The following is a 13,037-nucleotide window of genomic DNA, read 5'->3' on the forward strand; positions in this document are numbered from 1 at the left end:
TAATAGTATATTTTAATTTTATTATTCTAACCAAATGTAAACATGATAATATGATTATATGAATGTTTTAGATAGGCCCCAAAAGGTACCCGTAAACAGTAATGTTATAACAAATAAATACCAGTAATATTAGAAAATACCAAAATATACAAACATAAAATATATAAAAGTGTACTTATATCAACAGATGTGCCAAACACGTTATTCATTATATGCAAAACAGTATAATATTTGGTACGGCGAGTAGTTGTTAGCTTCGGCCTCGGACAAAAAAAAAACAAAACAATTACGTGCACGAACGTTAGGCAGGGAGCGGTATAAACCCTACGTACAGCTCCAGAACTAACCCATATGAAATTATGCTTTATGAAAGCAAAAACGTCTAGTATTTTTCTTAAAGAAATCCGTCCTCTTTATATTTCATCACGCACCGTCAACTGTAACTGTTTTCGGTTCATTTTGTTTCCCACGTTTGTCTACTTCATTGTTATCGTTATCCTTTTTAAAACTTTGCCCGTTTCAGATAGCATTTTCTCTAGCCGTTTGTATGCAATATTTATATATACATATGCGCGATAAACTGGAAACCCTTTACCTTGATCTAGATGAAATTTCGCATTTTCAAATCATTAAATTATAAATTATAAATCACGTTTTATTACGCCATGTAAGTACGAATTTTTTCTTTGATATATCGGTGACAAACAGCACAAGTTTGTAACGGTTCTGCACAGGACATACAAAGCCTATGGTGAGTACACGGCAAGAATAATGCGTTTATTTCGTTCTTTCCACACATCATACAAAATACATGACTCTTAAGTCGCTTATTTTCCTCAACAGGTGTCTCTGAAATTAATTGCAAAAGGAATGATTATGTTATATAACGAAAGTAATAAAAGTATATGCTGAATCTAGTTACAACAAAGTTAATCATGAAACAGACAAGAATTTACTGTAAAAATCGCCTAAATTAAACCACAGCCAGTACCTCAGTAAACATTTCTTGATAACTGACAACGTTCTTTGGATTCACGATTTGGACGACCCAAGACCAACTAAACGAGTCCATCGCTTGCGTTTAAATGCCTAGCTTTGCAGAGGTATTGCCATAAATTAACAGAAACTTCTCCGAATTTATGATATTTTATTCAGTTTGCATATTGCAGTTTTCAATTATTTACTTAATACGCGATAAGGCAGCCTGCTAATGCACAGGTTTCTAATAATAATGTTCTTGTGGTTTAGTGGTTGTGATTGAGAAAATCAAGCTGTTTCAAACATTTACATATAAATATTACCTGTTATATTACATTCGGTTTCAATATTGGCTTGTTTTCTATCTCTTATCACTTCTATTGCATCTACTATATCTTCGATTGAAGGTTTTGTGTTTCCTTTAAGAAAAGGAAAAAAGAAAATGTAAGGACTATCTGTAACTCACTATGGAGACGAATATCACTTTTAACAAACTAGCCTACCTATCTTAATATACATTTTATGATACTGTGGATGTCTTAGTCCCATGAAAAGTATTCATCGCGTTCAACAAGAAATGATATATTAATATGAAATATAACTAAATCACGTATTGATCACCCATCGTAAATTGTGTTCAGAAAACAGGTAAGTTATTGTATGTAAGAAAGAGGCATTTAAACACAATGAAAATGTTGCTAAGTAGCTTGCAACACATTGGACATTTCATGAAAAGATAAAGACGTTAACGTGCTCACATAGATTTAATTGGAAGTATGATTTTAAAACAAGTTTCGTATTTTATTGCATAACAAGACTGATCATAAATATTTTTTGTCAAACCTCTATCCCTAAGTTCAAGTACGGCTTCTTTTAATTCTGTGTCTTCAAAACCCATATCACGACATATAGGGGCGTGCTGTTTAATGATAATATCAGTTTCCGAGTCCCTTAATCGTAGTCTTTCCATGGCACCTGTCATATCATCAGGCCCTGTCCCTCCACTTGCCTCAAACCTCTGTTTTTATGAGAAACAAAGAGAATCTATTAATCTATAAGCAGAAAATATTAGGCACTTAATTATATTTTATCTGATCTCCTCATTTATCATTAGAAACACATAACGACATTTTGATGGTCAACATTTAAAAAATCAAAATCCTTATTTACCTCATTTTCAACAGACGCTTGCACTAGAGCTATGAATTGTTCCCCTTTTTGTTCCAAAGCATAAGGGCACGCGGGAAACCATCTGCAGTGTTCTGTCCAAGGGTCGTCTTCAGGATCCCAGCGTCTTAAACCACCGTCACAGGCAAAACAGCGCACTTGGTCTTCAATACCTTAAATTTACTCAAATATTAGAAGAAACTTTCAGACTAATTTATTATCTGATTGTCATACTAAATACATATCGGATGTTCATTTTTTAAAAAAAGGTACCAGAATGAAAAGAATAAAAAGTAAGATTAATGTGTCATAAGCGATACAACATAGACACCGACACGACAATGCAACAAGCGGCCCTTTTCCTGTGTATGTAAACTTTTTTAGTCAAAATCTATCTTTCCTGAAAATCATATGGTGATAATGAATACAATTCTTTTCTGACATTGACATTAAAACGTCCACGTAAGGACACTGATTAATAAATGACGTACCTGTGTAATACAGACCCGCTTCGGCCAGTCTTTGAGGTGTTTGTATTAACTGTAAAGGCCAGTTTTTAAATGATGAAAGACGTGCTTGTATTGACTGATATTCGGGATGTCGGTAACTTGATCTTAAAACTGGATCCACTTCGCCTGTTATTGAAAATCATGATAATTGTATTTGATAACCAAAGTTTGAAAAAAATCTTTTTCTGCTCAAATTATATCAAAATCCTATCAGTTTGCTACTATGGAACCACGATGCGACATTCTATTTGATATTTTGCTTCTTGCTTCACTTTTACCTTTTGGGTTTCAAGAACACATTTAAGGGTCTACATACCTCCTTATAGTAATTAAGACGTCAACGTATTAAGCAAATTTTAAGGTACAAAGTATGTGCTATTTTAAATCTAAGCAGTGGACTCTTTTGCATTTTATAAAATCTCGATGTAACATGCTTTATTCTTTTCGTTTTTACTGTTGTCTTTTTGCTATTTGTGTTTTACAGTTTGCTTCTTGCATTTTGCTATTTCAGTTCTGCACTAAGTATCTTTTTAAAAGTTCGATTATTTTAAGGTAGCACAGTAATCTGTTATATCGAGCAGGAGCATACAGGCAAAATAGGAATGTCTTGATATAAGTATCGCTTTTCTCAAATAAAATTACTTATCACAGACTTCTCGAAAATACATTATATTTGCTTTCTATGTTTATCAGTTTTATCATTCTATGCAAGACTGTGAGTCCAACAAAACAGGTTCAGTTAAATGTCTATCTTGTTTTATTTTCCAATAAATAGAACACACAAATTATATAATACAATATGCAAATAATAATATTCTACCAATCCAGAAAAGCATATATCTATGTGAAAGAATAAAGCGAAATTATTTATCACGAAAACCAAGAAATACATTATAAGCACAACTATTTCAAATGTACTCAAAATTAGAGGCGCACATGTTGGAGTATTTCTGTTTCTACGGAACCATATGCAAGCTTCATACTTGAAATGTTGCACTCGAAGGGTTTTATATATATATTGCAAATTGTTCTAACTAAAATATTTGATGTAAGATATAATGCTAGTACTAATATCATTCATGTTTTGTACAGTAATTATTTAGTAATCCTCCAAAAAACTTAACAACGTATATGTCATTCTTGTTCACATTATTTGTGCCTTTTTTTTTGAACAATCATCTAGCTTAGCAAATAAACACATCATCATCATGACGTGATTTGATACAACAAAACTGCTCAGGCTTTCGTATTTTAAATCAGAAATGTTTGTATTTCTTTTCTCAAGGGTAGCTGTGTTGAAGATTTCCAACTTTAAGTCTAAAGTTATATTCTTTTCAATCATCATACTGAAGCGCATGCAGCCATCCAGCTGGCTTACGGAAGGTCGCTGGTTCTACCCAGGTGCCAGCCCGTGATAAAATAATGCTTGAAGAGCACATGGGGCCTTCCTCCACCATCAAAGCTGGAAAGTCGCCATAAGACATATAATTGTGTTGGGGGGTATGTTAAACCCAACAATACAAAAATCATGCAGGTGAAACAAGTAAAAATAATTTTGTTAACTGACCATTCAGTTGCTGCCGACGATTAAACTCTGGATCAACTTGTTGTAATTGTCTCTGAAAATACAAAAAGTTTGTATCATATTTTCATTTCATATACCTTTAAAACACAATATATTATAATAAATAACTTGCGAATTCTTACACAATGTGTGCAAATCATTTTCCTTGTAACATCAGGAAAATCTACAGTTTAGGTGCACCCATGCATACAATATTACACAATATATTATTAGTCATGACTACCATTTTATGTTTTAATAAATTCATTAGAACATAATTTACTTCATTCAGTAACATTAACAATAATATATGACACATTTACAGTTGCTAGCTTTCCTTAGGTAAAAAGCGGGCATTATCTTGAATGGTTACATGTTCCGGTAAACATATATGTATGGTACCTTTAAAGTGGCTAGCCTTTCTTCCCCAAGCAGTTTGGGCAAGAAGGGACATTGTCCTGAATGTCTAACATGTTCCATTAAGGGATCATCATCATCAGAAAAATCTTTAAGCCCAATACCACATTGGAAACAACGGACAAGGTCACCTTGATCTGAAAAAATCAAACGATATATGCCAACATAGATATAATGAAATACATGTAATATTTTCATTTAATTGGTGGGGTGCAGTATAAATGTGTTCAGATTAGACGTATTGCCGTACAGTCCTTTTGCATTAGAATGATATTGCATTTCCAAGAATCAAGTACAGGCGTCTTGCTCCTATAGTGTGTATCCCGTATTCCTGATATACACAGAAATATAATTAAGTTTTAGTACCACTTCCCTCACCCACTTTTCTTATATGTACATACCTAGTCATAACCACTTTATTTTATACATGCATGTACTTCAGTGTTTATTCTTCATTTTAAACACTCATTTTCAAAATAGTCCTATTCTTGGAGATTGTACCACATATATACATACATCAGCCTTTCCACAATGAAAAATAATATTTAGAGATTAACCTATATATTTAGAGAAAATAAGTATGCTTCCTTTCAGCTCTCTTATGATAATTTCACTTCACAGTATCTATCTTATATACAGATGATAAACTTTGCCAGACAAGCAAGTTAGTAAGCACTTACATGCTTAAAATGCAGTGTATTGTTCCAGTGTTTTAAGAAAATAATACTATAAACTTACTAGTATAGAAAAATCCAACCTTACTCAGCTGGGCAGAGGTCGGATATTCTAGTGGCCACCTTAGGTAAGATGTTAATCTTTCGTTGTAGTTCATATAATCTCTATATCTGGCCGGGTTTGTTGGACGATTTGACGCAGCAGACAAAGTGGAGTTGTTTTGGAATAAGTGCAAAGAATTACCAAATGCATACGAATGACTATCAGAGAAAATGGATGAATGCCCGGCAGATGTAACCTGTTCGTCAGTTTGTTGCTCATCAGAGCTTACTTGTGTTGGGTATTTATACAGTCCATCTTCAACTGGATAATGACAAAAGACTCTTTCGCGTTGTGGAAGAGTTACCCTGCTTAAACGTGATTTCAACTCTTTCATCTGGTTTTTTAAAGAAGTGTCTAACTGCCGTTTATCTCTATTGTCACTGACTTCTTCCGTAGAAATTTGGACGTTCGTTTCATGTTCAATTGTATGTATGTTCGATTTAAAACTTTTTAAATAAACACTAGTATTCTTTTTCCTGCCCTTGTAATAAATCGGTATTATATCTCGAAGTTCAACGAGCACTGTAACATTCATGCTTTCTTCACTCATACGTAATTTGTCGAACAAAAAGTATGTCATAGCATTTTTTGGTAATACATGTATTTTATCTCCTTCAGTTCCGAAAATGACAAAAGTTTTATAAATGTTACATATATCAGTCAGTCCTGTTAATAAAATCATTTTCGTATTTGTGTTTGTTATCATTTTAGCGCGAAATTTCTTATCGTATTTGAGGTGAATGCACATGTCCCCTGCTTGAAACACAATAGGGTAATGTTTAAATGTATTTAGGAGAACTTCAATATCCATCAGAGCACTAGATGAATCATTATCGTCTCGTTTTATCTTTATCATATCCACTTTCCCGGTGTCACAGTCAAGCTTGTCTCCCCTTTCCAAAAATATATCCTCTTTAAATCTTAGCTCCATATTTTTGTTCTTGTGCTTTTCAGCGTTCTCCGTCTTCGACATATTGTATTATATTGTATCACTCATTGTGTTTTATGTAAGAATAATGTATCCTTCATTACTAACCACAAATGCATTTGTTGATTCCTGTCAATCTGAACAAACTTGTTTTGAATACATATAAGGATATTAATATTATTGGCATTTTTGATACTTATCCGACAGGAAATTCACATTCAAACAAAGTACACAAAATATATACTTTTCTTTTGTTATTGAAACAAATCGAGAAAGAAGCAAATAACTTTAAATGAAAAATAAATAAATGTTTTTCAGGAAACAATTTTTTTTAATACAGTGAAACGAGCCTTGATGGATCGGCCTTAAAATATATAAGCTTTCATTTGATCTAAACAATTAAAAGATTTAAAAACATATTCTGTCCGATTTTGGGTTGGTTTACATAAATATATATTAGAATGATACTGTCTTCGACATATTGATAAAGTACTTTCAGCATAGATTTAATGTTGATAGAAATGCACTCATACATCAATTGAAAGTTTAAACTTATAAACAAGAGATCACAGAGTGATCTTGGCGCCCACAATTGAGCCATTTTTGATTGTTCCAAATTTCAAGACTAGCTCAAGGTCAAAATCAAGGTCAAATTTCATTTCAGTACACATCACATGTGGTCCATGTATGTGATCCAAATTTGAAAGCTGTCGCTTGAGAAATGTGAAAGTAGCTAGGTCACAAGATCAATTTCAAGTTCAAAGTTCATTTCGGTATACAAAACTATGCATGTTCTTCAAATTTGGAGGCTGCAGCTTGAGAAATGTGAAAGTAGGTATTAGATAAAAATCAATGTCAAATTTCAGTTCGGAACACAAAAATATGCATGTGGTCCAAATCCAAATTTGAAGCCTGTAGCTTGAGAAATGTGGAAGTAGGTCAATAGGTCAAAATCAAGGTCAAATTTTATTTTGGAACACGAAACTATGCATGTAATCCAAATTTGAAGCCTGTACCTTCAAAAATGTGAAAGTAGGTCACTAGGTCAAAATCAAGGTCAAAGTTTTTTTCGGTACACAAAACTATGCATGTGGTCCAAATTTGAAGGCTGTAGCTTGAGAAATGTGAAAGTAGGTCACTAGGTCAATGTCAAGGTCAAAGTGTTTTCGGTACACAAAACTATGCATGTGGTCCAAATTTGAAGGCTGTAGCTTGAGAAATGTGAAAGTAGGTCACTAGGTCAAAATCAAGGTCAAACTTCATTTCGGAACACAAAACTATCCACATGGTCCAAATTTGAAGGCTGTAGCTTGAGAAATGTGAAAGTAGGTCACTAGGTCAAAATCAATGTCAAATTTTTTTCTGAACACAAAACTATGCATGTGGTCCAAATTTGAAGCCTGTACCTTCAAAAATGTGAAAGTAGGTCACTAGGTCAATGTCAAGGTCGAAGTCTTTTTCAGTATAAAACTACGCATGAGGTCCAAATTTCAAGGCTGTAGCTTGAGAAATGTGAAAGAAGGTCACTAGGTCAAAATAAAGGTCAAATTTCATTTCGGAACACAAAACTATGCATGTGGTCCAAATTTGGAGCCTGTATCTTCAAAAATGTGAAAGTAGGTCACTAGGTCAATGTCAAGGTCAAAGTTTTTTTCCGGTGCACAAAACTATGCATGTGGTCCAAATGTGAAGGCTGTAGCTACAGAAATGTGAAAGTAGGTCACTAGGTCAATATCAAGGTCAACTCATGTCAATGTTCATCTTGCCACTCAAAACTATACATGTGGTCCAAATTTGAATGTTGTAGGTTATTGACAAGAAGATTTTAAAAGCTTTTTTCCGTATAAATCTATATGAACCATGTGACCCCCAGGGCGGGGCCATATTTGACCCTAGGGGGATAATTTGAACAAACTTGGTATAGAACCACGAGATGATGCTACATAACAAATATCAAATCCATAGGCTTTGTAGTTTGGACAAGAAGATTTTCAAAGTTTTTCCCTATATAAGTCTATTTAAACCATGTGACCCCCAGGGCGGGCCATATTTGACCCTAGGGGGATATTTTGAACAACCTTAGTAGAAGACTACTAGATGATGTCACATACAAAATATCAAAGCCCTAGGTCCTGTGGTTTTAGACAAGAGGTTTTTTTGAAGTTTTTCCCTATAGAAGTCTATATAAACCATGTGACCCCAGGGCGGGGCCATATTTAACCCTAGGGGGATAATTTGAACAATTTTAGTAGAAGACCACTAGATGATGTCACATGCAAATATCAAAGCCCTAGGCCCTGTGGTTTTGGACAAGAGGTTTTTCTCAGTTTTTCCCTATATAAGTCAAAACCATGTGACCCCGGAGCGGGGCCATATTTGACCCCAGGGATATAATTTGAATTATCTTGGTAGAGGACCACTAGATGATGCTTCATACCAAATATCAAAGCCCTTAAGGCCCTGTGGTTTTGGACAAGAAGATTTTCAAAAATTTTCCCTATATAAATCTATGTAAATTATAAAAATAAACAAAGGGCCATTCCTCACTAGAAAAATGTTGAACCAGTCTGATTTTCAGAGGGACACAACTAGGGTACAAATACATCATTCTGACAAAGTTTGGTCAAAATCACCCCAGTAGTTTCTGAGGAGATGCGATAACGAGAAATTGTTAACGGACGGACGGAATGACGGACGGACGGACCACGGACGCAGAGTGATTTGAATAGCCCACCATCTAATGATGGTGGGCTAAAAAGAGAGATGATTTGAAAATCGTCATTTCAAAAAGCTCGAGCAAAATGTTTCAATAATGTAATAAATTGTAAAGGTTTTGTAATATACATGTAATAACTTATTTTCTATTTAATATTACAAGTTTAAGCGAAACGTCCTTACCTGTACAGTCTGACCCATATCCTTTCATTTAATGCGCAGTTGAAGTTATAGCAAAATAGAGACATGTCATTGAATACAAGTGCGTAAATAAAAATCAATATAAATATACGGTGGCCAAGGACGTTCAACATAGAATGATCAATGTCATGATTTTCGGTTTGCCAGTCAGATTTTGATTTTATTTCTTACATATAACAGTTATTCCTGAGAAAACAACAGCATAGATAATATTTTCGTAGGAGCTTTGCAGGTTGAAACTTTTCAATTTCATTTGCATTCATATTAAAGTATAGGGCTCGGCATGTGACCTTGATTATTATTAGGTGGAACGTAAATATGTACAATAGTGTACTGGTTTTTGACGTCGGTAATTTCTATCTGCCTGACTAGTGGAAGCATGAATTGAATGCATCTCTGTTGAATCTCGTGGATACCTATATTTTTATCTTCGCCCTTGCATGATAAACATTTCTAAAAGAAATATCTTTTAAAACATTGACTGTATCTAATTTTGTTATCGTGGCATGTATGTTAGTCACCTTGTATGTTTATCTAGACTTAATGTCTGAAATAACAAAATCCAATATTATCTTTTATCTTTCTAGTGTACTTTATGCAAACTAAATACATTTTTGTTGTCACGCATTACAATTGCTTACGCTTATCTGTATTATCAATATAATTCATCACGCGGTGTGTTCGAAGTATGATGGCTGGTTTGTGCCATTGGCGCGTTTATGTTATTTCTCTTAGGGGTTCGGAATAAGCCAAAAAAAAAACAAAGACAAATATCAAACAGGGAATGCCACGCACCAAAAACGCAGCCTCCTCAAAACGAAACCCACAGCACGCAGACGCGTGCACCACACACACACACACACACACACACACACACACACACACACACACACACACACACACAGCCAACACATTAGGACAAAACGAAAAAACAAAGGAACACACACACACACACACACACACACACAAAGCCAACACATCAGGACAAAACGAACAAACAAAGGAACACAGTGGGGCACCGCCTTGGAACGGTCAGTGGCAAAAACACCACAAAACTTCGTCACAGGTCTACATTGTATAATGTTTAATAATATTGCTAGTAAAAAAAAGCTTTATCAAAATTGCAAGCGAGAAATGTAGCATTCTCTCTGGCAAAAGTCTTTTGAATTAGGGCAGTTAATTTGTCATTTATTAAGTTATGTGGTAAAGTGATATACAAAGTAGAAAAATCGTATGTACGGACTGTAGAAACCTTGTAAGGCTAAAGACGAACTACCAAGGTACAACGGTAGGCATCTTGTATCCAAAAAGGAATGACGCCAAGCCAACCAACGAACAGAGTGACAATTTGCAAGTAGAATTGCCAATATATAAAAGAATGTAAAATAGAGTCAAGGAAACTAGGGCAAATATTATGCAGTATGTAATATTAGGCTATTTAACATTGTTCTGTACAATACGGAGATATATTTGGACGAGTACCCAGCTGAGAAAACCATATTGGACGAGCCGCTAGGCGAGTCCAATATGGTTTTCTTAGCTGGGTACTCGTTCAAATATATCTCGTATTGTACAATACAATGTTAAATAGCCTTTTTATTCTATATCTATTTTATCTTAGTTTAAATTAAAAATGTTTCACTGAATATTGTATTCCTGCCTTTTCTGTATTTTCCCAGCATGGTATGAGTGCAAATATATATGACACAGAACAATGTTAGGCACTAAATAAACTTTTTAATCTATATTTATTTCAATTCATACGTAATATACGTAATTCAATAATTCATTGAATGTTGTTTTTTCTGCTAATCAGTATTAAATAAATCATATGGTGCAACCTCCCTACAACAGCCATTTGGCGATTTTGGTGGTAATAATACTTGGCTGAGATATTATGCCAACAAACATTGTCAGCAAGTTTGGTGAAGATCGGATGAAAACTGTTCCACTTTAGAGAGCGGACAAGGCTAAATTCCTCGTTTTTTTCGAGTAATTAAAGGACCATAATCAAGAGTACCTGGTACAATTTGGCTGGTTACCGAAATTGGCCGAGATGTTATGCCTACAAACATTGTCAGCAAGTTTGGTGAAGATCCGATGAAAACTGAATTAGAGAGCGGACATGTTTTGGATGCCGACCGCCCGTCCGCTGCCATTCATAATCTTCTCCCTTTTGTTTCTTAACCGTTAAATAAAGATTTCTGAGGTAGCTATTCAGACAGTCAGGGCTGATCTCTTCCAATTTTAGTTTCGTCCGGAACGGCTTCTTTTAACCACTTTTCAAATATTCCAACATCTGATGATGTTTTTTTTTTAACTGTATTTTTAGGTTATTAACGAACGTGTTAATATCTAAATCAGATAGCATTGTCATCACTTGAATCGTTTTTGTGTGTTGTAAACAAAAAAAAAACACGACAATTAAATCCTGATTTCAAGACGCATAATCAAACTCTATACAAAGAACGCCTACTTCATCCGACTTACAATCGGAACATTTTTACGCGTTTCGGGCTTTATCGTATGTTTAACATTGGACTGTTGAACCGTCCAAATACAGAAAATACAGGATTTTTTGTATGCACGTGCGTCCAAATACCGTAATATATTGTACGGTCACGTGTTGCAAATGAACGTTCGCGATTGGATAGATAAAATAGATATAGAATAAAATGTTGTACAGGGGTAGAATCTTTGTTACATTATGATATACTTATTGTAATGTAAATGTATTGAAATGAACGTAGTGACTATAACTTTAGAATGATGCATATTATTCCAGAACAAATACTACGCTTTTCAAAACTGGTATGAGTTTGGGAAGTTTCATACAGTAGCATTCAAGATAACATGATCTAAAAATAGTTGACCCGTAACGCCCAAAGTACAATGACAAACGACTGAAAGTAATGTGCGCGGAGTCTAGACATGCCTCCACATAACTCCAGTTACATGTCTGTGTAAAACATAAATTTAAGAATGGAGCGCGTAGGGCGTTGAGAATTAGGTCTAGATTTTAAGTAATTAATGAAAAGTGATCCAGCATGGCGATGACAGTGACCTAATGACCATGCCTTGCGGTGTATGTGCAAACGTTGCTAAAACTGTTGGCATTCACCAGTATAGATAATAATAATAATAATAGAAAATATGGACAAAATATTTCACTACTGGAACGTTACAAAGGCTTCCTCGTAATTCAGGAAGGAACTCTGTTATACGGTTAGAAACACATCAATGATAACACAAAATAATTGTGTTACTGTCCCTCAAAATATAATCGTCACTGCATCTTGGCTGAAACTAGAATAATACAAAACTAGCATGGGGGCGACAAGTCAGTCTTTGATTGAGTAAAGAAATATAAACAAATTAAACTTGTATGTAATGTTATAATGCTTTATATAATACTTTACTAAAATGTATAAGATGTATTTAAAGTTAGCAGATACATTTAAAATTTCTTAAGAAACACTATAAAAAACTGCCCAATTTCAAAATCTGTAACCGCCCCTTTTACCCATTGGAATCGTCAGTACACAAATGAAGAGTCGGCTTTGTCATATCCTATCGGATAAGGGTTTTTTTATTTGTGCTTATTACAAAAGTCGTAATTAATGGAGAGTAAGACATCATTTGTTTTTATGTACATGTTCAGAATATTACCGTTGTTCGTAATTGTTGAATCTGTGTGAAGTTTCAATTAAAAATAAATGCTTTACACTCTCTCAAAATCTTGAATTTACCCCTTTTTACGGTGCTGGAAGAACCAACAACA

At 34.3% G+C, this 13,037-nt stretch overlaps 1 protein-coding gene across 4 annotated transcripts; it reads right to left on the minus strand.

Moving 5' to 3' along the window:
• LOC123536316 (baculoviral IAP repeat-containing protein 3-like) lies at positions 1–9,361 on the minus strand. Of its 4 annotated transcripts, none has more exons than XM_045319412.2 (9): positions 9,239–9,361; positions 5,374–6,477; positions 4,621–4,772; positions 4,222–4,273; positions 2,637–2,780; positions 2,149–2,318; positions 1,822–1,996; positions 1,302–1,397; positions 1–849 (listed from the first exon to the last, which is right to left on the minus strand). In XM_045319412.2, exons 2-9 carry the CDS (start codon positions 6,383–6,385, stop codon positions 659–661), a joined length of 1,992 nt encoding a protein of 663 aa, XP_045175347.2. In that variant the 5' UTR covers positions 6,386–6,477; positions 9,239–9,361; the 3' UTR covers positions 1–658. The 4 variants fall into 4 exon arrangements, with proteins under 4 accessions (XP_045175347.2, XP_045175346.2, XP_053384540.1 ...); XM_045319411.2 differs by having other exon boundaries at positions 5,374–6,486; positions 9,239–9,341; XM_053528565.1 differs by lacking the exon at positions 9,239–9,361 and having other exon boundaries at positions 5,374–9,220.
• Between the last annotated feature and the right edge of the window lie 3,676 nt (positions 9,362–13,037).

This window comes from Mercenaria mercenaria, chromosome 17 (assembly GCF_021730395.1).
Source record: "Mercenaria mercenaria strain notata chromosome 17, MADL_Memer_1, whole genome shotgun sequence".
Classification (NCBI taxonomy): Eukaryota; Metazoa; Mollusca; class Bivalvia; order Venerida; family Veneridae; genus Mercenaria; species Mercenaria mercenaria.